Below are 27512 nucleotides of genomic sequence, written 5' to 3' on the forward strand. Positions count from 1 at the left end.
AGCTATATTTGAATATAATTAATTTTTATGCCCGATTCACCGGTAATAATGTTGTAACATTACATATTGCCTATTGTGGATCGGTAAATACTTATACCGAAAATGAAAAGTTGAATTGTGTACCATCCATACACGGCTCTGGGATTCACATGCAGCTTTCACTAAACCGTCGTAAAAAACCATGCAGGCATACCAATTTTAAATAAGTATCACTTGAAAATGAGTACGAATCATAAAATAATTGGTCTACTATAAATAGATTTTCCAATGGTAAACGTATACGTAGTCTTATCCTAACAATCTATCATTTTATTCGTATAAATAGCTTCCAGGTCATATATAATTAGAGCGTCGATATCTATCTGAAATTAATGGAAATACATTTTTTTGTATAAAAATGATATTATCTAAACTTCGGTAAAATCTTACCCTCGTAAGTGTACCCATCTAATTACTAGTGATTTATTGTAATTGTTATATTTGGAGAGTATTCACATAATACGCATTGTGTGCTTCTTCCACTTCTGCGTCTTCCTCCTCATGTCTATATTCCATGAGGGTAATTGTCTGTGCTTCGCATTGCATTAAAAATTGCGATTCCTGAAAAATTGAACTCTTCGAACGGTATGAACGCAAGAGATTTGAAATACGGTGAATTCGGTAAAACTATAAATACGTGACGTCGTCGACTCGACGATTTAGAGCTTAAATTGAGATTATGTTATTTCGGATGTCCCTGAACTGAATCCGACGCTGTAGGGATGGAAATCGGGATGTTTTGCGTGCGTATTATTGAAGCTATCGAAGCGCAGGAAGGGGTTGAACATGGTCGGGAGGAGGAAAGTAGTTCGAGAAATGACCGCAAGGCGGCGGAGGGGCGCCTGGATCGTCGGCTCAGAAGAAACTCATTTCTATAATGGCTGCCATGAAGTGTTGTCGGTTGGCTAGCGTTTCTCGATCTGATATCTTATTATTGACAGTTTTGATAAAATACGAAGCGATGGGTCCGAAGTGACGATCCGATATCCAAAGAGTGTAACGGACGCGTAAAGTATCTTGGCAGCTAATTAATAAGCAGCGATAAACAGTGAATAATACCCGTGAAAATTGAGCTCCACTTCTGTCTATGCGACGCAGTGATCACAGAAAGAAATCTTTGAAAGTTGGCCCGTCATCCGCCACTCTTCTCCCTTACCGAACGCTGCAATAGTAGAGGAAAAATTTGTTCGACCTGCTTAGACGACTAGATAAAATTAAAATATGTGAATCCTAACCGTGCGTGCTGTAAAACTTCCCCAAGACAAACTGTCACGGCACGCGACTTGCGATCCAGAACCTGCCTAGATTTTGACAGTAAACAAAACTGACAGACAAGTTAGCCTGTTTTGCAGGTCATGGCTGTTGTAATGGTGATAAATACAGTCGTCTAAAATAAAGACAGCCAATGCTGGTAGGATAGAAGAGTTTAGGGGTATTATACTCTGAGATTGTAATTATTTGAAAGCAGTTCTTCATGCGATATATAATAACTAAACTGAATGTGTTGATAAAAATTCGTGCTGATGTGTTTCATAGTATTCTAACGTAAATAAGTGTGAAACGAAAGAATCTTCGGTGTGATGCGGGTCTGTGAAAGCTTGAAAGCTGTTCGTTGTGCCATTTGTAACGTGTCTTGTTAATACGCCGTAACAAAATGTTAGGCAAAGTACCGCCTTCCAATACCCCTGGACCACCGGTATCTGTATCTCCGTTGAATACTGACACCAGACCATCGTCCACGTGCTTGCCGTGTTTTTCTACCGATGAAGTCGCCGCAGCAAATTTAGATGAAAAAGTGAAGACATGGAGGCCAAAGGAAAACGAGCCAGTTGTGTCTGAGGCTCCAGGCAACACGAGTGCCGATGTGAGTAAGCCTCGCAGGTCAGAACCCAAAGCTTCTCATTCACATTTGCACTCCAGGGAATCTTCCTCCTCGACTTTGAATTTCGCGCCATTTAAAGAGCATAAGATATCATTCGGTGCGAGAGATTCGTCGTTGTCATCAATGATACACAAATGTTCTTCCAATCCCAACTGCCCTGCACTCAAGTCGAACTCCGGTATTAATTGTGCTTCCAAAATATCGAAAAACCTTTCGTTGTCAAGTCTGGGTTGTTTGAATGTTGACGTTATAAACAGGGAAGTCAATAGAGCGACGAAAAAGTTGTCTCCTGGTAACAGAGACAAGGAGACATTGAGACCTGCCAAAGATCAGCGTAAAGCGTGCGCTGGAAATCCTTCGCTTTGTGTTAAGCAAGGTGAAAAGGGTGGCAGCGATGAGGAAAAGCACGGCGAGTCCCACTTCCCAGATTTTCAATCCATGCCGGAGGCCTGCAATGGCCAATTATTGGGAGCCAGAACGTCGGCGGGTTTTGAAAAGGCGCCTGAATATCGCTCAGGCGGCGTCGATACGTACGATGAAACAAACACTCTGCCAAATCAGATGAATTTTGTTTCTTCAAACCCGTTTAAAGAATGCGAAAACACTGACAATCTGCAGCATTGTCTTTCGTTTCCTTCGCTCCATTTACCCACTGAATTGCAAAGCGCACCTAGGAGTCTGAAGGATCGTGAGAAGACGAGGGACCCTTGGAAACCCACGGAACTCGAGGGGCAGAGCGGCGCTAATTTAAATGTTTGTTCCGGTGATGCCAGTCAAGATTTTTCATCGACTAAAAGGAGAACTGGAGCTTCTTGTCAAGCCCTTAGACATGCCGTCGCTTCTCTTAACCGACTCGACGATTTTTATCTCGAAAAAATTGGCGCCGGTTTCTTCTCCGAAGTCTTTAAGGTAAACCGATGACGTATCTCTTCTTTTATGTTTTATGATATAAAGTTGGAGTTGTTATTGCGGTAGATCGGTACCAATCAGATACTCATGCAAATATCTTTTAAATCATTTTCATAGCAGTTGAAAGGGTGAGAAACAAACAGTATGTTAATTATTCAGTAATTCAACTCTTAATGAAGGTAGACGGTGAAGAGAATTTTGATTCACAATACAAAGATTCACCTGTGGAATGAATCGTCCTCTGGCTGACAGCCAGACGTGAAATTAATTCATTTGGTTTTATATACATTGATAATGTGAACAGATTAAAGAAAGTACATCACATTCGCCTTTCATATCCTAGGATTCCCAGTTGCTCCCAAATTCTTGTTTTACATCTAAATTAGACGACGAAGTTGTTGGCAAATTTTTAATGATGAAGCGAAGTATTCAAGGTTTTTAGCTCAATTGTCAGTTATTACGTGTATGCTTTTGCAGTTTTTTAGCAGCCCTGATTGTGAGTACTTAACGTCACCTATGCGTTATCTGCTAGATTAACATCACGGACGATTAGATATGCCGTTGTGCTTTTTTAATAAAACTTTACTGCTTCTTTGCCAACTTGAACATATACAGCTACTGCACTAGGCTTTTACCTCAATATTTAGCAACCTTATAAATTTTAAACATTTCTTACCTATGTTCTGTCATATACATGAGTGGGTGTTGAACTGAGAAAAATCAGAGGGTTGCATTTTTCTATTTAAATTAACAGAACTTGAAGCGTTGGACATGAATGAAAAAAGACTATGATGAAATTCGTTGCCATAAGTCACAGTGGAACTCAATTATTTTGATAGATTTTTATATATTCTCTTTAAGAAATGAAATTCGACATTGAGGGATTGCCGTTCAACATCATTATACATTATGTCGAACTTTATCTAACCAGTTGTACAACGCTTTGGACGAGATGTTTTTATATCATTTATATGTATTTGGCAATTCATAGCGGCAATCCATTAGCTATTATATTATTGCAAAGCACATTTTGAGTATTTTAACAAATTTTCTGCATTTACTCAACTTTTGCAAAGTAGGACTGTGGTTAGATTCAGAAGTCTCGTCGCATTCTTGGCACCAAGAACTTGGTCTATACGCCAAGACGTTAATACATATTAACAGTTAGTTTCCACGTTAGTCACCCCCTTATATCACATCATCTCATCTTTGTCGCAGAAAAAAAAAGTGAAATATTTGCCAGGTGGGTATTCTAAAATTAGGTAATAATTTTGCGAGGATGAACATCTTGTTTCGAAAGTAACTGAGACAAATTCTACATCCATAAACTTTAGGATACTGAATAATCCAGGATTCAAATTGCTTCCTAAAAATGTAGGTAATATTACATCTCGTGGCAATTTTTCAGATTTCTCGTTCTTCTCCTACTACTTTTTTTTCTGCTCTTATTCATCGCATTGGCAAGGCAAAATTTTTCAGAAAACAGGGGCAATACTTAAGCTGCTGATATTTTGTGGAAGGAGACGGAGTGAGCAAAGATAGAGCTGGACCCACGCAATCTATTTTTGAAATGCCTGAGTCTCTGTCTCTTTTCATCTCTTCGTTCTTCTGCCTCGTGCATCTGAAATCCAATCTCAAATTTTCCACTCTGCCCTTGATGACTGGTATGCTTATTATTGGGAGAGTGTCGATCACAAAATGAACCATTTTTCCACTGTAGCAGAAGACTAGAATCAGGATGAAGTTAATAACATTACTGTAACGATATACGTTTAAGAAAAATCGCTACTTCGCATATTTAGGAAATTTTCTAGATTTAGTAAATCATTATAAACAAAATATACTTTAATTTTGAAAAGCCAACTCCTAGAAAGTCATTTTTAAATTACCCAATAGTGATGATTTTTTAGCCTCACGTCTGGTTACGTTAATGTTACTAACTTCAGCCTGATGGACTAAATATTTTTTGAAGACATGTTTCATATTTGTTTTACTTTAGCAACAACTTGGGTGCTTATAAGGGTGAATTTGGTAACATTACTGTAACAATCCATGTTCAGGAACAATCGTTAGTTTGTACCTTTAGGAATGTCTGAAATTTAGTAAACCATAATAAACAAAACATACTTTTATTTTGAAAAACCAACTCCTTCAAAGTAATACTGAAATTGTGCAATAATGGTCTTTTCCCAGACGTTTCGTTATGTTAATGTTATTAAGTTCAGCCTCGCGGATGTTTTTCATTTTATCATGCGTAACTCCCAAATGTCACACATGTGCGTGCAAGGTGAATGAATAACTAAGCATTAGTTGACCAAGGTTGCAATCTTCTTCAAAAAATAGCTTGGTATTCGAAATAAAAAAAATAAACGCAAAATTCACATCAACTGTGGAATTATGTCCGCATGTTTAATCAATTATACTTCAATCGACCCCTTGCAAATGTCTATGGTCACTTATTTGTAAGCCCTTACTCTTGAAAAAACACTTATTCCAATGATGTATTAGCCCTTGTTAGTATTACTTTCTTGTTTAATTGATTGATTAATGGAAACAATGGTGAAAAGAAAAGATTAATGACTATCCAGTTGTTTGAGGGACGTCTAGTTTTACACCCTGTACCGCAGCATTACTATACCTTATTGTTGGTTATATGTATGAAAGTAAATCTATTTAGTCGCCAATGTGATTAGTGTATCCGTAGTAGAATAAAGATAGATATTCCTGCCGTAGCTTGGAAAGATCCGTATGTTTGTATATGTATATATACATGTATGCATGCATATAACTCGGGTATACATATACATTAGTAGGTGGAAACTATTTTTGCTTTTAATGTATTTAACGGCCACTGGAAACGACCTTGCCTGTGACTTAAGACGGTACCAACCATTTCGTCTTGTAATAAGAATGCTTAAATGAGAAAGCCGGTCACGCTTGATGGCCATGGAGTCCGAACACTCTCTAATAAGTCTCTTACACTCATTTCTGATTCACTCACTCACTAACACGTTTGTTTGCTTCTCTTTTTGATGATACCGGGTCGATCTACCACAATTATTCAATTCATTTGCATAAAAAAAAAAAAAAAACAGTATGCCAAAATTATATTGGAATCGGATCATAGTAATCGGACTGTCCGATCCTGATCAATATTCATAACACTCGAAATAATTTCACTCAGGCTTGTATTTTTTATTTTTTCATTTTTTCTTCTAACACTGTCCGTTTAAAATTTTCATGAAACTATCATTTGCGAACATACTCTCATATTTGCAGGAAATTTAAATACTTTGCTTAAGGTACAAAAATACTTAGATTAGTCATTTGTTGATATTTGTTAGTCATAAAGCAAATTTGTACCTATTGTGGATCCTGTTCGTTATCTAAGATTAACAGATATCGTACTGCTATGTTGATTGATTGAAATTTTGATAAACAACTGATATGTCGGACACAACGTCAATTCGACTATCGCAAATATTTCAGAAAAAGTACGTATATTTGTAATACGTATATACATACACACATGTATTTTTGTTCTGATTTTTTTTCCTAACGTTACTTTATTAAAGTGCACAATTTGAGAGAAGGTTTTGTTTACCATTTCAGCTGGCTTGTATTCGTCACTTGTTGGCTAACGTCCAATTGTAACAAGCATTGCCAAGATATTCTCATCACACTTTTATTTACTTTTGCGATAAGATCATGAGTTTTTTCGATTGTGGGTGTGAATGTTGTAATCATTTTTCTAATCAATATTTGGCATTCGATTGAATGACGATAAAAATATCAAACAGTAGATACCGATCTCCAACACCGTCCAGTTTTCTGAACGATTTTTCTTTAATTTTAACTGTATTTTTTTCAAAACTTTGTTGTATAATTCATCGTTTATGAATACAATATAATTTATTTTTCGAAAAAACATCATACTATGTTGAATAGTTTTTGCAAAGAATGACTTTTGTTTTACTGTAAACTATATATAGGATTGGAATCAAAGCAAAGTGAAATTATGTAAATTTAATTCTATTCATAAATTAACAAATTCTTTTCGTTAGTTCTTACGTGTATGGTAGTCAGTTCTCCTTTAAGTATAAACTTTTCCTGAAGTCAATTTCTAAATTCTCTTCCATCCGCCAGATGTTATACACTGGTTTCATTAATAAGTTAAGTTTCTCCTGTGAGAATCATTTTACATTCTCACGTGCCTCTCTCTCGTCTGCCTCCTCCTTGCACACTGCAATCTAAAGATTCATATCAATAGCGTAAGAATGCCCCATTGTATATGAGAAATGCCTCTCACGTTTCACAACGTCTGTGAGAAATTTGCTCGTCTCGCTAACATTAATTATATATTAATTTGACTCCAAAATATCTCTGCTTGATTTTCGTTTAGAAACATTGCCATGGAAAGTAAAACTTGAGCTGTGACATTAGGTATGCTGAAATATTTGCTAAACAGAATTCTTATGATAAGAATTACTTATGATAAGAACTACTTATCTTGTTAGATTAATGATTCTGCTGCTTTGTAATGTAAAATACAAACTATTGAGCCTATATGCCATGCCCTGGCGTGACAGAAGAAACTTTAAGTCGCCTTATCATGTTTTGAAAGAAAAAAAAGTGCATGAGAAAATCTCTTCCGAAAACTGCTAACTTTCTGTGAGTCGCGTACATGCTCAGCACAATTGATTATATAGTGTAATATATGCCCCCCCCCCCCCCGCCGTTTTTATTCGAGGTGCCCAAAGTTTCATGTGGAAAAATAAAGCGCATGACAAGTTCCAGTCGAATTTTGTAATTCGAATGATTTGTGATATAGCAGAAAAAATTATACATAACTCGCTTATGATTTTCTCCATCTTTTTTTCCCCCCATTTGAGATTATTTTTACATTGTTTCAGGTGACTCACAAAGTATCGGGTCAAGTTATGGTCTTGAAAATGAACCAACTGCCAGCTAACAGGCCAAACATGCTCAAAGAAGTTCAATTGATGAATAAACTGAGTCATCCGAATATATTGAGGTAATTGACGATTCTCTTCAGAATGTTTTCTTCGTAGCAGTTTGCCCTCGCAAATCCGTGGGTAATTTCATACACTCCGGATTAACCAGCCAAGCAATGAATAATGGAAAATCAGTCGTACAATTGGTTAATGCAGTTTTTACTCAGTAATCATTCTGCACGTTTCTGATATATAGATGTGTACATACCAGGGACACAGACCTTCGGTTAGCCCATACTTGGAAGCGAAGGTTACTGACTGTATACAGAAGTCTGATAGATATAACAAACGTGAAAACAATACATGCAGTATGTTTCTTTTAAGACGTACTTGCTTGAATACAATGCTAAATCGCCACTTTTTTATTTGCTACAATAATTGTGTACTCGAATTTTTGACCATTTTGATTTTTAGATATTGTTACAACATTATGTACAAGATTTTTTAAACCAGATTGTATCTCTGTAAAGTGGTAAATTAGAAAGATTGATGATTGTTGTATTAATTTTTTAATTACGCAACGTTATTACACCGCTTTGCCGTTCTATAGAAGTATAATGAGTTGAAATTTATACTCTAAAGGGGATTGCCTCTCTTAGTTGGATGCAGTCAGAGTAAAAGCTATTTTAACAAGATACAAACAGCATTCCGCATGAAAAATCTTATGACATTTGGCAATGGAATTTTAGAACAATGCCGTTTCGTGCCAAACGAACAATATTTCATCAGTTGAAGTTTTTTTTTCCTCATTATATTTTTTTAGGAATGCATAAAAATTACCCAACCAGTTCTGAAATGTTTTTTTTTTTCAGGTTCATGGGAGTCTGCGTCCACGAGGGTCAGCTCCATGCTCTTACAGAATACATTAATGGCGGCAGCTTAGAGCAGCTGATTATGGCCAGACACGTCGCACTACCTCATTTAGTGAGAATGAATCTTGCCAAAGACGTTGCTAGGGGAATGACCTACCTTCACAGCCGAGGCCTATTTCACCGTGACCTGACATCTAAGAACGTGTTAATTAAAAAAGATAAAGCGAACGGTGAAATGGTTGCTGTTGTTGGAGATTTTGGGCTTGCAGCTAAAATTCCCGATCCAAATTCTGGCTACCGATTGAGCACAGTCGGAAGTCCGTATTGGATGTCGCCCGAGTGTCTTAAGGGACAATGGTACGATCACAGATCGGATGTCTTTTCATTTGGAATCGTCGTCTGTGAGCTTATTGGGAGAGTCTCTGCCGATCCCGACGTTTTATCAAGATCCGATAATTTTGGCCTAGATTATCTAGCTGTCGGCGAAATCTGCAGCGCCTCCGATCCACCACCCGCATTCTTGCAATTAGCCTTTAATTGTTGTAGAGTAAGTTAGTTTTATGCAGTTTTATAAACTTTTTCGAAGCATCTATTATACTTCGCTTCAGCTTTCAGCATTTGTGAAACCTGCAAGTGAAGCATTCCGTACCTATTAAGTTACAACATAACAGACTCATCAAGTTTTGTTAGATTGATGTGCAAAATTATTTTTAAACTCTGACCTTGGCAATTTATATTATATTTGTCCACTTTCAGTACGAGCCAAAGTCAAGGCCAACTTTTCCAGAGATAGTTGCCAGCTTGGAGACAATAATATTGTCTTACGAAGAGGAAGTCAAAGATGCACTCAACAAACGGCAATCTGTTGATCCAGCACTGCTCTCTAGTTTGGATGAGATTGGAAGAGAGAGTCGATGCCTTAAGAGAAGAGCAGCTAGGCAGAGAAGTCATTCAGCAGATGCGAGGGGCTGCGACAACGCAACCCCGTCAGACAAAGCTAGATGCCATTCGGCTAGACGTGTCGCGGAACTGGCAAGCAAGAGAGATCCCCACTACAGGCCCATGACGGCGAATCCATTCCACGCCCTGGGCGGCGTCAAGAAAATTTTGGGTGATTTATTCTCTAGCTGTTTGGAATTACCGTCGGTGGAAGATGTTAGACCAACTCTTACCGACAGCGGGTCAAATAAATTCAAACCTGCACAGAACGACAGTATAGCTAAAATTTTAAACAGGAGGAAACCAAATTCTGAGCCAAGCAGTCCGACTGCTAGAAAAAAGTGGGAGAAAAAGGTAGATGAAGCTGCGATCTATTGTATTATTTATTAAAGAAGTGTAACTGTGACGCTATTTCCTACAACTACTGTGCCTGAAGTATTTTAATTTATGCTATACAAATAACAACAAGAACAACAACAACAACAAAAATAATAATAATAATAATAATAATGACGAAAGACACAAGGATTTTTTTTTCTTTTGCAAATCTTGACTCTCGCCCCGTATTTTCAGGTCGCTACAAAAGTCGGTGCTGCTAGTTCGTTCACTCATCCCTTGTTCAGGGAAGGTTGGGAGCCAAGAAGACGCGGTAGCTGTGAATCTGGATTCTGGAGCTGCGTCGGTGAAGATCTCAGCCCTGAACCGCCTAATCGTAGACACGCTTCCACGCTGAGTAGCTCGGCAGCTAGTAGTTTATTTTTATTAGACGATCACAGAACTAGCTCTATATACACAGACTCTTCGGAAGATATAGCAAGTCTTGGCGGCGGGGATTCGTCTTATTGGGAGGATAGACTAGGCAGCATAAATTCGACTAGCAAAACTATATCTAAGATAGTAGAATACTTTGAGAGGAAACAAGCTTCCGGTAGCAGTCTAAGGATAGGGGAATCTAGTCTGGAAGTCGGACCGAGCAGGATAGCTCTGTTGAGAGCAAGTATGGAGGAGACTGTACCTATTTGTAGTATCTCTGCGGCTCAACGACTCGTCGTATGCGAAGGCGCTGTACGTAGCAAACTTTCGCTATTTGATAAAAAATGACAGATCCGGTTATCCAGCTCTACGTATGATATTGAGGGATTTTGAGTATTTTTCATTCTAGTTTTTTGTTTTTTTTTTCAATTTTTTGTGAGATAAGTTAACTCCCTTCAAGGGTCATCCAAGATTACGTCCGTACCTGTCACCAATGTTCCGTTTGTTTAACAGTATTTTTTTAACAAATGAATTCTACCTTTCACAGTAATTGATCAGCGAAAAATTTTAGACAGGTTTATTTGCGGGTATATACATGTATATATATACATATAGAAAGTATAATATATTATATATTATACACTATGATGTATGATAAATAATAATATAAATTTTGTACCCGCTACTTTCAGATTTTTAGATCAAAAAAATCTCTATGTGTCAAATTAGATTTTAACGGATGCTGCTTTGTCGAATGCATTTTTGAGTATCCTCAAACGCGATGGCCGTGTCGAATAGAGACCGTAATTTACTTGATGCATTTTTCATTTGCATTTTCCTAAAAAAAATTGTATGACTTTGTAGTCTATTCCCTGGTTTGCAGTAAAATACCTTGAGATTACGTATTACAGATCTTTTTTAAGGGTTCAATTCAATCTTTTATTCGGCAGATCGCAGTTGATTTTTATTTGTTTTTGAGCGCAGAGAGAGAATTCGTGTCAATCTTTGAGTGAAAAAGATCTTTTCATGCCTTATAAACTTGTTTAAAGATTTTTTTTCAGATTCAGATTAAATTCAAAGACCTACAAATGTCAACTTAATATCGTACGTAGGAAGTCGGGCATGCAATATATATAATAGGTATATACACATAATAAATAAAAAACATATACTTCTGTACAAACAAGTAAAAGCAAAGTGATAAAACTAACAACACCGTTGTAATTTTAGAGCTGTAAATGCTTACTATTAGTTAATCGTATTGAAAAAAAACATTGAGATTTTTACGACAGAAATTCCGTCATCGGAACTTATTAGCCTTTTCTTTTTTTGTTTCCTATTTTTATTTCGGGGCTTACAAGTGCCGAGTTGTCACTTTCCAAGTATTGAAACATACACCGCCTCATAGTTCCTACTAGCCAGTTCCGTCCTGAACATCCTTATTTAGGAAAAGTGAATCGGTTATTCTTATCAAAAAACTATGTTATTGAACTCATAAACTCCAAATAGCAGCTGAAAATTTCACATCAACAATTTAGATATTACTTATACGTACAGTGGATTTTTTGACGGTACTTGATTCAATCCCAGTATATATATATATATATATGAATAGGTCTTGAAGTATAAAGATTATTTATAATATTTAAATTATTCTCCTAACTTGCAGCTTACTAAAACAAATTCGTAGTTTTGATGATAAGATCGGTTTCATTTTAACTGGAGAACGTATATACCGTCCGACTAGTAGGGGTATGCATAAACTTGAAAATTAAACGTGTCCCTAATTGTAACTTTAATTCCTTATCAGTAATTAAGTCCCGTTTCGCTATTGTTGTTACAATGGTCAATTTCAAACAGGGTGAATTATTTTTCATTTTTGCGATCTTTTCAAGGTGGCATGTACACCGTGTCCATGATTCAGCCCTACACGGGAAACGGTAGTAAGTGAACACATACATATTTACTTGGTGAACACTTGTTCATCGTCCGCACCTATATTTCAACGTTTCGATAATACTACTTTAAACTGTAGAAAGACGATGTATCATATGGTTATCATCAAGGACGTACGAGGTGAGTTCGGCAATTATTTTTTGTGACACGATTTGCTCTGCGCAATTTTTCTTTTTTTTTTCTTTCAAATCGCAAAGCATGCGCAATAAGAATTTCGAGCACTTCAATCCATTTGGAGTGGAATTAGCGAACTCAGCAGTGTAATAGCAAGGAAAAGAAATACGAATATATGATATGAAAACTGATCTAGTCAGTGTATTTATGAGGCGGCCTTATATTTTGTACGCATTAGGGCTGATGAAAAAAAAAACATAATATTGTTATAGAATTAATGATAATGATAATAATAATAATATATGCGAGGTGAATGAAATGCGAATGTGCATAAAAGTAGCAAGGAAAAATGAGAAAAAAATCGAAAAATTTGTATAAACTAAGAGGGGATTTTGTTTAATCGAAGGAATTGTATGGTGTATGAAATCGTTACTTGTATTTTGAACGAACCGTAATGATCCTGTAGGTAACTCAGTGTTTTTTAATTTGTGTCGTATCCTCGCGTTGAGATGGTGTATTTACGAATTTACGTAAGGGGTACAGTATCGTACTATAATAATAAAAATAACAAAAATCTTCATTACGATAGCGATGGTAATTGTTGGGTTGTATTATTATCCATATCTGTCTTTTTTTGTTGTTTTTTTTTTGTTTTTTTTTTTTTTGTTTGCAAACTTTTAATCAGTGAAGTGAAGTTAAACCAATATAAATTTTAAATATATTTTTGAAAGCGAGTGTTATGCTCCGCACGTAATAAGACTGTATGATAAGTAATTTTTCAATAACTATCCATGAGTGAGTTCGTCTGCAAGGACAGAAAATTTGAAAACAATATTTGAAATTTAAAAAAAGTTAAACCCTCAATTCATGAACTGCTAATAATTGGGCGAAAAAAATCTTCTATTTACGGATCGCTCGTTGATTATACATTCAATTACATTGAGTTGAAACCATTCATACAAAAGAACATATCACGAAGAAGGTCATATCCAGGACTAAATTTCATAATCTACTCATCGTAAAGATATTCTAAACTGCACAGCGTGACGAGAACATTTTAGGAAGATTGAATAGAAGAAAAATATATATATAAATAAATATACATATATAAATATTTATTTTACGTAAAAGCAGACATAGATTATACAAACAATGAGAAAAAGAGAAAATTGATTTTGGGCGGGAAGGGAGAGGGGGAGTTAAATTTATAATAATAACAAATCATTTCTTCTTCCATACACACCTGACTCTTGTCGTATTTAAACGTAACTTGATATTTCTTTGTATAGTGAAAAACTCGAAAACAATAAATAAAAATAAAATGCAAAGAACTAAAACATATGGACCTTATACTTCATTCTTCAGCGGATTGCGGTAATTTATAATACAGGTATATACAATATCCTACATCCATCGTCATTCACTACGTTAAAATAATATTTAATTGTAATTAAGTTATATTGTAATTCCGTAAGTTCCTTTAAGATGATTACGTACGTGGGGATTTCTTGATTTTTCATTAGGTTTTAAATTACTTGACAGCCTTTGCGTAGATCGAAGTATGTTTAATTCATATGTGTAGATAAATATATTAAATACACTAACGGCAACGTTTAACATGGCTCGCCCTTTAATAACAATTATGGTAATAATGATAGCGTATTAAATTATGTATGTGAATTATGCTATTATATGTATAGGACATTAAATCAAAATTTAACGTAACGCGTTTTAGGAATATAATATATTGAATGATAAATATAAATAAACAAGCGAAAATAAAAATTACAACTCAAAAAATAATCATAATAATAACAGCAACAACAAAATTGATTTCGTAAACTTAAAGTGATGATTTTCCGTAAAACTATTATATAATATATACTATAAAGATTCATATATACATACAAAAATAAAAATAAGAGCTCTCGTAATTTTTACCTACAATTTTTTATAAGAGCCTTTTATACAGTAACTTTATTCCGCTATTTTCTACTGGCTGCTTATCACAGCCGAATTCTTCACGCGCACACACAGATATGTGTGTATATATATTTACATAAAACGGATTAACATTTGGAAAAAAGTAAGAAAATGTCGTGGTGATGAAATTTAACAATTAAAACGACTTGTAATGTAATGATAATCGATAACCACAAAATGCAAGTTCGTAACGAGCGCTTCTACTGACTGCATAATCGCTAGTGAACGTTTAATATGGATTGTCTACAAGACCTTTGAAAAAGCCAATTGGTGATTTTATGTATTTTGGACTGCCAAGTTTGTTCGTATACATTTTCTATCGAATATAATATATGTACACCTTCTAGAAACCAGTTTATTCCTACCAAGGATCTAATAAAATCGCTTTACACATTACCATACCATGGGGATTGACCATATCGGAAAACGCAGTCTGGTGGCAGTAAACATACTGCCTGCATTATAAAGTCGCAATATGCAATATAAAATTAAGAATATAAGTCAATTTTGCTTTATTCTTTACTCCGTAATAACTTATTGATCATGCACCGAAATGAAAGGTTTACTCGTGACATCTAATTTTCTTTAACGTATGATCGTCGAAAAATTCAACCAAAATGAACATTTGATTATATATTTATAACCAAATATACATATATACCTATAGCCTTAACTCCTGTAACGAAATCAAAACTTCAGAATAAGAGAACATAGACTTGGAATGACTTTGAATAATCTTTACTTATTAGCCTGGAAGCAGTGCAGGATGTCTGGAATTTTTCAACCAGTGTCCACAGACATCCTGATTATCAAGTGTTAAAAATTATCCGAGACCGGAAGGCCGCATATCTTCCTCAGGAAGAAGCGGTATGTACCTTGTCCTGGGATCATTTTTCCTCTCATAAATGTACGGAAATACTGTGTTTATAACAGACTTTGGTGTTGTTTTTGCCTCTTTGAGGTCGTTGCTCCTGGCGGGTATCTTCTGGATGTGTGACGAAGTTTGGATCGTCGTAGAGTCGTTGAGACGCTCGTCTTCCGCCGTTGAGTTCTTCGCAACGTCGCCGACGCTCTTTGATGTCGAGGAGACAAAGTACTCGTCAGGGTTAGCGAAGTCAATAAGAGGAATGAACTTCCGGTCGTCTTTACCGTCTATCACGGGCGGCGTCACACCGACTGCTGGTTTCTCCAGCACTTCCTTGTCCGCTGGCACTATTGGTACCCAGTCATCGATCTTCGTCTCTGGTCCAGCCCCGGCATCTTCCTTGGACCAGGCGGTACCATCTTCGGTCAGCCAACTGCCCCCCGTCTCTTGGCTACCAGACGTCGCGTTTTCCGGTCTATCCTCTGTGAGATTGGCTACGACTTTCAGGCTCTCAACTCTTTGGTCCATTTCGGTCTTTGCGGGGACCGAAGTCAACTCATCCGAGTAACTCTGACTGTCGCGGCTGCTACCGAAAATCACCTCCTCGGCTTCCAGCGTCTTTCCAATCCTGGAATTGTCCACCCTTGATGAGTCTTCTTCTTCGTACGAGTCATTCTCAACCGACGAGGAATTCTGTTCGGAATTCACGATTTCCCTGGAGTTCGAGTCCTCTAAACGTTCGTTAACGATGTCACCCAACGGCGGGAAGTAAGTCGGCTGATTGTACCTCGGTCCACCTACAAAGCTGGGAGTGTACTGGGATATCAGAGGCAGCAGTGTCTGCCTTGCGTACCTCTCGGCGTGAGCCAAGATCCCCGCCAATCTTTCCGGGAGAAATTGAACCGTGAAACTTCTCGAAGCTGTGTCCTTGACCGGATCCGAGGGCAGCTTTCCCCTCCCGCTGCGCCGGATTCCGTTGCTTTTCTCGTTCTGTCTCGCCGGTCGCGGGCGCAGTATCGGTTCCGTTATTTCCGGCAGTTTCAACGACCTTCCGCTCTCCTTGCCGAAGAGCTTCAGCACCGGTTCGCGTATTTCACTGTATAAATTCGTGGTCGGTTGCTCCAACGATCTCGGGCTGTTCGTGGCCGTCAAGGCGACTTGCAGAGACGTGCTCTCCGAGAAACCTCGACCGCTTTCCACCTCAACATTTTCTAGGGAATTCGAGTCCCCGTCAGCGAGGTCGGCCACAGTCCACGGGTTCGCCGTCTGAGATGAGCTCTCTGACGAAGCTATATCATTGCCGAAGACTTTCTTAGCGTTGCTGAAGATATCCTGACGCGTGAAGGCCTCCTTGTCGAAGGGCTTCGGGTTTTGATCCTTGGTGAAGGGACCCAGCCCCTTCTGCGGTCGGGTTTGCATCTCTTCGCTGATAACCTCGGCCAGAAATCCGTCTTTCTCAAAGTTTTGATCCTTTGTGAAGGGCCCGATCCCTCCCTTTTTCTCATGGGCAAACTGCTGATCTCCGTAAGGAGTCGTCTGCGGTATCGCCGTAGTTTCCGGCTCCGCCGGGATGTTGCATTCCCCTGGGTACAACGGCAAGTATACCGGATGGTTCGATTCTAATATCAAACCTCGCCTGCAGACCGAAAGACTGTTCCCGAAACTGTCGATTATCGACACCTTGTCTATGCTCCAGGAGACCAGACCGGAAGATATCCAACCACTGTACGCCGTGTATTTTACCTGGAGTTGATAAACGAGGAAAGAGAATTATTTTCATGTACAGAAACGTTCTACTCATTTCACGAGTTTCGCGTAATTTTTGCTAAATTAAACTCGAATTTGTTAGTAGAAATTGAAATGACGCGGTATGAAATTTATATAATCGACATTGTGGTTGTTAGAAAGTTTTGCGGTGTTTGTCAGGTGGTGTAATTCCGCGTGATAACTGCGGAGCGATAATAAAGGAACAATTTACTCTCACTGATTTTCAACTACCTCACAATTAGTCGTTACACGGTTAGTTGGCTTGCGAATGCCAACGCTTACATTACTGCTAATGTAAGTGAAAAACGTTCAAGTGCTCCATTAAATCCAGCTTTAATACTCAATCACTTGTGAAAAATTCATGAAGATTTTTGCGAACTGTGTAACAGCAGTCGCGGAAGAACATGCAAGAAAAAAAAACCATCGCCTTACCTCTATGGCTTCCAAATCGGAAACGGCTGGGTGAGGAACGACGATCTTCTGAAGAATTGCCCCGATCAGAAGCTCTTCATCGTCCTTACGAGTCATGGTGAACGTTTCGTTAAGGGCGCCCTGACCGATGAGAGAAATTTGAAGCTTTCCATAACTTCTCGCTGGTCTTTCCCCTCGGCTGTTGTACAGCTTGATCTGATACTGATGTGCGCAGAAGGGTTCCTCGTCTCTAGTGACCAAGTACAGCTGGCCACGGGCAGTCGACTCGTCGCTGTAATATCCCATGTCCCCGCACGGCTTTTCAGCGCCGTTTACTCCGCAAGGGAAGCAATCGCCGCGGATAAGACCGTCGTAGCCATGGTCGCAGGGAAATGCCGGAAACCGACATCGGGGGCTCACAGAGTCTGTGAAGAGCTTGTACGCTCGTCTGTGGTTGCACAACGATCTTCCCTCCACTGCGCTGGCTGTGTGTGGTTTAAAAGAAAATAAAGTCAGGATATAGAAATTGCTATTATCGCATACGATGAATGGCGACGAAGAGGCTGATTGCGCAGGGATGAATATTTATAACGCGCTGCTTTGTTGTTGCACACATAGGTACGATGTACTATACCTATGTATAGTTCGCCGTGACTTCCTCAGAAACAATTATTACTCCATCATTATACATGCTGTCTTGAATGACACGCTCCACATAGACAATATCACGGTGTCTGGGTCTATTCGAGACGCCGCATTGTATGGGGTTTTGTTTACTATTTGAGGCCACTGCGCTGACTTTCATCAAAGATTGTGACCTCTCGTACCGTGAATATCGTCTGTTATTCATTGGTAGTAGTCAGTCATTGGGTTGTTCAAACGATTGTTTATAAGACGGACACAATGCTCGTATTATCATCTGGTGCTGATACACGTGCAGTGTGCACACGTCTCATTGTCAGATTTCTCTATAAACTACATTAAATTTTCGCATAACAAAAGTAAAATAATCACACATGCAAAAGGTATGTCAGTTGCCACGAACGGTGTAAATTTGACCGCGTTACAACACAATTGGTACATAGCGTATTCACTTACGCAGCACACGGTCTAATTTGGAAGATAATAAGAAGTGGATACATGACTTGAATAGATGAGTAAAAAAATCTGTTTGAATAATTTCGCAAAGTATACTTTGCGGCTCTGCAGTTTCTATTCGTGAATGTGTAAAGAAGCAGTCACAGGTGTTGCCACACGCGACCGTGGCACAGTAATCTCAAACTCCTTGAGTTCCGCTACACGAAAAAGTACTCAAGTTACAATAATCCTCTCAAGTATAGGCGACAAAAAGGTAAATCGATTCTCTGAACGGCATCCCAATTTTTTTTTTTTTTTTTTTTACGTTTCGTTTCATGTCACCTGTCCTCATTATGGAGCAAGAAGTATAATGTACACTGCACATTATACATACATACCTATGTATATCCAGATATCATATTCGATTGACCAATATACTGTTTGCACGCTGTGTGATTTGCAAGTATAAGAAACCGCATTGAGGATCGAAATTCTATATGATATATCCGAAAATTGTGCACAACGTTCTGCGGGAAACATTATTATTTCTTGGGAAAATCTCCCAGCGTCTCGTTATTTCAAGAAGGCAAAATGTGGATGAAAACTGATGGTCAATGACGGCAAAAACACAATGAGAATATCTTACACCAAATGATATCGGAAACGGCGCCCAGAAAGAGGTTAGAGCATCCTGTCTGCATCCGGCCGCCATTAGGGTAGAAGTCCACGTCGCCCATCGGCTGCCATGATCCCAATCCACCGAGTATAAGTTGCTCACCGTTGCTGTGAATTACGTCTACGAAGCTGGCATCAGTGGCATCGAGTCTGGCCCTTGGATCCTGGGCCTCGAAGAGGGGCCCGGCCGGATCGAGGCCTGTGCGAAGACCGAAGTAACATTTGGTCGGTCAGGAACGCGAGACTTACGAAATCCTTGGCGTGAACGGCCTGGTACCATGAAACTTACCCGTGATCCGAGAAACATTGCCTAGTTCTGCTCCAGCGAAGCCGGCTACGTGAGCTCCCAGGCTGAAACCGATCAGGTGGACACGTTCCAATGGAACGTTGAGCTGGCGCACCAACTTCGCGAGCTGACGACCAACGAGCCGCGTGTTTGCGGCGGCTCTTACGTAGTTTGGCACAGCACTACCTGGACCCCAGTCTACACATACTGCAAGGGCAAAAAAAAAAAAAGAAAGAAACAACGTGAAGTTGAGTAAGCACGAAGTTTTTTAGTGGTGAGCATCGCCGCTAATTACCCTTCTCTAATACTAATCATCCATCTTCTCTCTCACCTATGTTACATTCGTGAACGGACATGAGAGCAGACCTCATTTCGTATACCCATACGTGGTCACAGCTGGAGCCGAAACCATGGACAATGACTTTGGTTGGGAGTTCGGAGTCGATGGCCTGGAACGCCTTGTCGGCTATCTCTTCAGCGGGAACATCCATCGGGATGGATCTCGCCTTTCTGCTACCGTATACCAAAAATCTGTCGAAGAAAAATCCTTCATCGATATAACCATGCATGTTCTTATGGCGAATACACTGTGAGACTATATCGGTCTTATCGTTAGCGGGCGTACCTGGTTCCGACGTCCTTGGGAGGCGACGGCAACATTTCCAGATAACCGAATGGTCCTGTGTCTTCGAAGCAGCCCACATCCTCGTAGCAAACCCTGGAGACGTCCCGCTTCAATCGACGGTTGTGCTTCTTGTGTGCCTCCCATTCCCGCATCGATTGTACCACTGCCTGGAATATCTCGCGGTCGTTTCGTTCGTCGTATGCCTCTTCCAGGGCCGTGGGCCACTTCGCACGCGTCGCTAGATCTCCTAGACAGATGCAACATTTTCTCATTTATACAAGTGGTCATGATGATTGTGAGGTCCTTGCAGAAGTCTAACAGGTAATTTTTAGTTGTTTATCCTCATTATGTGCAGGATTTTTATTCATAATTTGTAAAAATTAATGCTCAATTCGCTATTATATAACTGAATAGACCTTCACTAGCCTTGCTGATGATTTGTTATCCACATTACGGTCGCAATCTGCATGATCGGTGAGGGGTTACTTGTTATTAAAAGAATGCGAATGGAATGCTGCAACTGGTCTGTTCTATATACCTTTAAATGAACGATAAATGAGTAACGGTAAGCTGTTCGTTCATGATCTGGATAACGTCACATTGTTGTATACGGACTGTACTGTCTCTCTGTTGTGATTGTAGTCTTCAACGCTCATCTGCAGATCTGTGATTATTCAGAGCGGATTGAGTCATTCGCAGTACAGCTGGTTGTAAAATTTTCACATGCTATTTCTCACCCATTTCGTTTATCTCCGAAATTGTCAATTTGTTCGAAGGCACTTTACGCATACAATAAATTCGCAAGTACATCAACCTACACAGTACATATGGATACCAGTGTAAGTTATACCGATTTGAGGAGTTATGCTCGGTAAAACACCGCGTTCCGTCATATCATCGTAAGAAATATCTGAGTTTCAACCATTACTCAATAGGCAATACGTAAGTGCTGCCTGACCAGCTACACCAGTTTTAACGTCCTGCAAATAATCTGCAAAATATACCGTCGTCTTGTACAAGAATGTGTCATTGAAACGGCTGATTCCTGTATGCCTGAATTAAGCATAAAAATAAACTTTTAAAAATTATAAAAATGGTATAGTACTATAATTTTATGTCCTTCATAAACCACCTAATAGGTACAATTATGCGACAGTAAGTATCGTTGTAAAATCTTGACCTGAATAACGGACAAATATTTTGACGATCGATTGATTCGTTGAACTGTGATTTGACCGCGTTAATTTTTCTGCACGTTAAGCGACGAGGCGTGTATGAATATTTTCTGTAATTTGCGATAATGATGATGGGACGGAAGTATCGGATAAATAAATTGGAGGCATTGATATGGATTCGGGTTGACGGGGGACGAAAAGTAGGGGTAAACTAGGTGAGTTGATGACGATCGAAACGGATGAGAGTTGGGCAGGAGGTCAGGCCGCGGTTGGGCTCCAGAAACAACGGTACGAGACAATGTGCTTGCGCAAGTGAGTGACGCGGAACGCGGTAGGCACTCAAGAATTGTGCGGGTTCTCGTCCCCGACAAATCCAACGGTACATCTCCGGTCAACTTGGACACCTGTCGCGCGAACCAATTACCTACTCTCTTACGAGAACAACGAGAGAGAAGAACAACGAATCTCTAACAATAAGCAGCTATGCGTAAGCCCGCCTCCCATTATACACCTCCTCGACAAACAAGCTTGACTCAGTTCATTAACTTGCATTGCATTGCGCTATTCAAAACAATCTAGGTATAACCATATTGTAGCTATATTTAGGATGCGTTCCGGTATTAGTTAGCTCCCAGTGCTGTTGACAATCCTTTATCTCTTTTGCGCCGCCGAGTTCGTGGGTAGCTCTGTCTCTGTCCTAGGGAATTTTTTAGCACTGTTAGCTAATTTCGGAACGCACCCTTTCTCGCATATGCAATGTGCAGGCTTTTTCGTTGAATTCAACCACCATTTATATGCATACTACAGTATCGTGCGAAAATTGAGAATTCTGATTTGATGTTCAAATATCATACAGTTATTGCGTAGAAAGTGCATATACCGGGTAATTTTCGTGATGCACCCTTAGGGGCCCCTAACTGTAGGCAAATCAAGGTACAAGTCCATCTGAGCAGCTCCGATGTTCTTTTATTTTGTTAGCACGCGACTGATGTTGCCCTGGTGAAACTCGGAGTCACGGAGCCCAGGTATAAGGAGAACGATCGTAATGTATAAGAAACGACCGAAAATTTGTAGTAAAATCTTTCTACAATAGAGTTGCTAGAGTTGCTAATGTCTGGTTTTTTAAATTTAAGAAGGGGAATGCCGTGACCACGCGTTACAAACAATAACAAACGGACGCCATGAACCTGACATTAACGTCACCAGCGTTACCTTGGTAGACATTGCGAGAAAATGGTCTTGCTCGTTTTTTTCTGGCCGTAAATAAAAGCCAAACGCCCACCATGATTGTTCTCTTTATATCTAGGCTCCGTGCTCGGAGCTGCTCAGAGTGGACTTGTACCCTGATTTGCTTATAATTAGGGGTTCCTGAATGGCGCATCACGAAAATAACCCGGTATATCTTGAATATTGCACAAGTCCAGTATCCTCGTAATGCATGTAGTGTGCAATTTCTTTTCTCAATTCGAGGACATGTCGTCATTAACAGACAATAACTGACGACCCCTTTTATCTTCCATATAAGTTATGTCACAGGAGAATGTATTAAGCTAACGGGGAGACGGTTACTAGAGGCATGATTAGTTCTAAAAGTGTCTGTGCGATGACTACTGACACAGTTTTCGTTGTCCAGGATCAATGAACTTCGTTAGTCTGAGGCTTAGACTACAGGTATGAGAATACAATGAGAAGTGCTTCTCCTGAGGTTAATGTTATTCTAATACAGGCACAAGCAGCCGCGCACGTGGTCAGAGTAACCCGTATATCCAATAAACTCATTGCGGTACGCGATGAGCGGAGTCTTTTGATGTTAACCTCAACAGTCTACATCGCCATTTTCTTTGGCTTTTCATCCCAATCTTGTTTTCATATTCGACCCGTGAGAAATAGGTCGTCACTTGCTGCGTATCAAATTGTCTCTATTTCTACGCTTCCTATTCTTCGTGAATCGATGTTCCGCATTGAATGCAGTGAACTATACGCTCTCAAAAATTCTATAGCTACTGTTCTTTCAAACCTCATCATACCTATACTGTTCCTAATTTTAAATTCAAATTCAACATCTCAATATCCCTTCCTGTCAATCTTCGAGAATGTTCTACAGCTATTTGCTTGTGATTGGTGACGTCGCGATTACAGCACAGTCGTGATTGTCATCTACCGATTACTGGATGTTCTGGATCATTTCAAGCCATTCCCAATGAGGTTCAAGTGCTCGTAAGTGAATTGGACAGCATCTGATGTTCGAAAGATTGGAAAAATCATGCAAATCAGTGTCGCATTTTAGTTAGGTGGAGTCATTTGATCACCATGCAATTCCAGTAGCTGGTTACTGCAAGGTATGAGCATCACTGTCACACTTTCTGATTGGTTTAACGTCCGCCACGTATGTACATGAGGTCATTCGATAGTTTGAAAACTGTATAACTTTTGTTGATTTAATCTAAAAATTTGAAAGCTTCAACGTTTTCTCGTCGCAGTTAAGGCTCTATGTTGGTCACAGAGACACTTCACCTGTAATCTTATTCGAAGTGTTCGATGAGCCTAAAAGTGGATACATTCGTACCATAAGAGAAACGGCTCGTAACTCTTCAAAATTTATTTATTCGCTAAGTAAAGTAATGAATGCATTCAACACTTGCAGCTGGTTTCTATTCAAAGTATCCAATAATATTCTCGTCTGCGGTATGTGGATTTGAAAGTTGCAATATATATATATATATATCTATGTCCTTATAATTATTCAAAACACGCTATCGCAGCTAACTGCATTAAACCGACAGTTTTGAATAATTATAAGGGCAATATGACGACTATAAATAAATCATTCCGCTAATCAATCATCGGTGAAGAAATTCCGCTGATTATACAAATGCTCAACGGTTTCTACAGCGAGAGATTGCGATTTGACAGTCAGCGTCACTCGCAACTGCAGAATCGCATCGAGGATTACAAAAATTTCGACACACTGATGGAGTCACTATCCCGTGTATAATAAACTTATAACGAAGAATCGTCAATGGGTGATTTCGGTAGTAAGAGTCAGTGCTTTAGCAGCGCGATTCCGAGTATTTGGAAATCGGGACCGGTCTCTGCACGCAAGATTCGCGATCCGTCGATCACGTACTGGGTGGCCAGGTATACTGTACGTAAAACCCGCGAAGCATAAATTCACGATGAACTTACCTACCGTCGCGAATTGAGTCGGTACGACTCAGTGATTATTAACTGTACTCGTAACGGCTGCAATCGTAAGACCTAGTGACCTTTGAGAGAAGTTGAATTTATGCTTCCTGGATTTTAAAGGCTCACGATCACGCGTTACCTTCGTGTATTTGACGAAAATAGGGAGTTTCACGAACGTCAAATTGTTCAGTTTTCACATAGCTCCCTCCACAGTCGTCAAAGCATGAACCGAGAATGGTTCGTCTGCAGGCGTTCGCCTCTCACTGATTGCGTTGCCCGCCCACACACCCACCCCAGTAGGTAGGTGTAGGTACATGAATTGTATTTACGCAGAGTACTGTCACATCCTTTGTCCTTGAGATAAAAAGGAAACGTAGTTAACGAGTACGCACCGAGGGACAATAAAATTGGCAAATTAAAGTAAATCTACTCGGGACAATGCGGAGCTGACGAACTACTGTACGGCACGTCACGCTTTGACTGGGTAGCTTTAGTTAAAGTTATCCTTACGTAAGTTACAGAGACAGTCCGAATTCCCATGGCGTGAAGGATTACTACAACCGTAAAGATTTCGGTCCCGATAGTCTGAAAATGCAGTAATTAAATTTCTCTGCTTTTTTACAGGTTGACAATGAGCGATGGACGAGTATTGGAAGTATACAAGTTTCAGCGAGAAAAACGTACTCCGATTCTCTCTTCACCGTTTTCTTCAACGTTTTTCAACTCCAGAAGTTGACCTGGTTCCAGCTGCATAAGAGACCGGGTTTTTTTTTGACATGGGAAATTCTTTCAACCCTGGAAATTCCATTGCAGTGAACTCGCCGCATCGTGGAAGTATAATACAGATGTATAATGAACTGTGTACATGAACATTGAGTGGTCTTCCCCTCCAGCTAGACACTGGACAGTGAAAGCGACGGACATTTATCGGAACGCTGCATTACGTACATAGGTATATGTATGTGGATGGTACATACACTTTTATACAGGATGTTTCACTTGCAATGTGAAGGGCGCGGCTCGACTCTTGTAGACAGATCTTACAGGTATCCTGGAGCGAATGAAATTCACCCACAACGCAATTTATTTCATGGGTCATTACGCAAGCGATTCTTACGTAACTGCATCAATATGTTTTTTACATCCGTCTCTCGTATCGGAGAGTTAAAGTAAGTAAAATGTATATTGTAATAATTGGCGATAAGAGAAAAACAATTTTCATGTACTCCTACACACGTTACTATAGGATAAAGTCTAACAAACTTGAGTGATGTGATCTTTAACAGCTCGACCGATACCGGTTCTCTCTCTGCAGGGTCAAAATCCAGATTAGAACGAGTTATATACGTATACACCTACATACAGCCGGGGATAACCTAGATCCTTTTAATTCAGTTAAGCCGGTTCGCTGGCGCGTGTTCGAGCGAGTTAGTTACCTTGGTTCATTTGTGGTCCAGTCTTTGCCTTTCTAAAGAAATAATTTCACCAGATCTAGGAGGCGTGGATGACGATTCAGTTTTCTTATACAAATACACACGGAGGCGCGTACATACGCCTATATAAAAAAAAATATATATATATATACATGTTCGAGTGTCCGAAATTTTTACGATATTTTATAAATCACACTGAAACGATGCCTTGAGTCAACGGGGTCAAGCACTTGCGGCAGTAAATTTCTAAGTAGATAATTAACCGTAATTTAAGAATATTTTAACATCTAGAGGTGAACAAAACATGGAAAAAACATTATAGGTATATTATGAAATATTTGTTATGTCCATGCACACGTTGGCTCGTTCATATGCGTCAGTTGCGTTATAAAATCAAGTGATTGCATCTAACCTGACGTGAGAATTGAAATTCTGTGAGAACCGGAAGAGCGCACAATTTGTTAATTACAATCAATGGCCTGGATGCAAGTACGTGTTGCAATATGAATCCTGCTTGTTTTAAACGTTGAAATATTCAATCGTTTGATTTATTTTAATCACGATGATTGACTACTGATCAGAGGAAACAAATATTCGTAAATGATAACACACAAATGTACATATATCATATATTGCTGTAATACGCACCGTGAAGACCTCGAAGACATTGAAGTATCCAACCGGCCAATAATAGTTTGCCGATCATCGCAGGTATTTGCACTCGTGAAAAAGTGATTATTATATCCAAGTAGTTAAACTTCCATATCTTATGCAGGAGGTGTATTCTCGGTGATCGATTCGGTAGCTCGGTTAATAAATATTGTTAACAAATAGATATACCATCTACTCATGCGGTTATCGCCGCTCGAGACTTTTGGAGTTTTGAACCGGCTATCAGTATTCTATCGGCGTACCCGAACGCACGATCTTATAACATTTGAAATTGATCTGTCAATTATCACGGGTGGCGCAGACAAGTGTGGACAAACCTCGTGCACGGTGGCGTTAATCAACACCATGTAGGCTTCTATCGAAAGGTAAACACAGAAGCTAATTTAGGAACTTTATAATTATCGCACCACGCGGCCACACTCGAGATTCGAAATTATTGTCACAGCCATATAAACATGTAATGTATCGTTTTTTTTTGCGTTATTTGAATTATTAAATTAATTTCATTTATTCGGTAAAATTATCGCATTTCGACGAATCTTTATTAATTATTTTTAAGCATAATTCACAATGTTAAAATACCGGTGCAGCGACTAGTTCCGATCACGTTGATATTTGTTATTATCGTACGCTTTGGGTTTTAAAGTAAATTGTTTACACTCAGTTTATATTATTTAATCTCTTCAGTATTCCGGTTCACTTGCAGCAGTCGAAACGCGGCATTAGTGATCGAAGTCAGCTGTCGAAGAGAGCACGAGTAAAACATTTATGCACAAACTCCGCTGCTGCAATGTCTTCGGACCGCGGAACCAACGCACTGCAGGTTCTTCCGCATCGCCCCCTAACAAGAAGGGCCTTATCAAACGTACCGGAGAACGGATCAACGGCCATATAACGCGGGTTTTTTCACCTATCTTATTCTCTGGCCACGATCCGGT

General features: G+C 39.3%; 2 protein-coding genes across 4 annotated transcripts; one reads left to right on the forward strand and one right to left on the reverse strand.

The window, feature by feature from the left end:
• The first annotated feature begins 901 nt into the window (after positions 1–901).
• On the forward strand, positions 902–13002 carry LOC107226022 (serine/threonine-protein kinase dst3). Of its 3 annotated transcripts, XM_046739118.1 has the most exons (6): positions 902–2830; positions 7744–7865; positions 8658–9204; positions 9414–9768; positions 9893–9950; positions 10170–10473. In XM_046739118.1, exons 1-6 carry the CDS (start codon positions 1694–1696, stop codon positions 10327–10329), a joined length of 2379 nt encoding a protein of 792 aa, XP_046595074.1. In that variant the 5' UTR covers positions 902–1693; the 3' UTR covers positions 10330–10473. The 3 variants fall into 3 exon arrangements, with proteins under 3 accessions (XP_046595074.1, XP_015522181.2, XP_046595075.1); XM_015666695.2 differs by having other exon boundaries at positions 9414–9950; positions 10170–13002; XM_046739119.1 differs by having other exon boundaries at positions 903–1903; positions 9414–9950; positions 10170–13002.
• A 364-nt stretch (positions 13003–13366) lies between these two features.
• On the reverse strand, positions 13367–26682 carry LOC107226026. Its single transcript, XM_015666699.2, has 7 exons — positions 26551–26682; positions 20109–20355; positions 19815–20014; positions 19487–19690; positions 19169–19396; positions 17467–17930; positions 13367–17010 (listed from the first exon to the last, which is right to left on the reverse strand). Exons 1-7 carry the CDS (start codon positions 26606–26608, stop codon positions 15226–15228), a joined length of 3186 nt encoding a protein of 1061 aa, XP_015522185.2. The 5' UTR covers positions 26609–26682; the 3' UTR covers positions 13367–15225.
• Between the last annotated feature and the right edge of the window lie 830 nt (positions 26683–27512).

The sequence above is a fragment of the Neodiprion lecontei genome, chromosome 4 (assembly GCF_021901455.1).
Source record: "Neodiprion lecontei isolate iyNeoLeco1 chromosome 4, iyNeoLeco1.1, whole genome shotgun sequence".
NCBI lineage: Eukaryota > Metazoa > Arthropoda > Insecta > Hymenoptera > Diprionidae > Neodiprion > Neodiprion lecontei.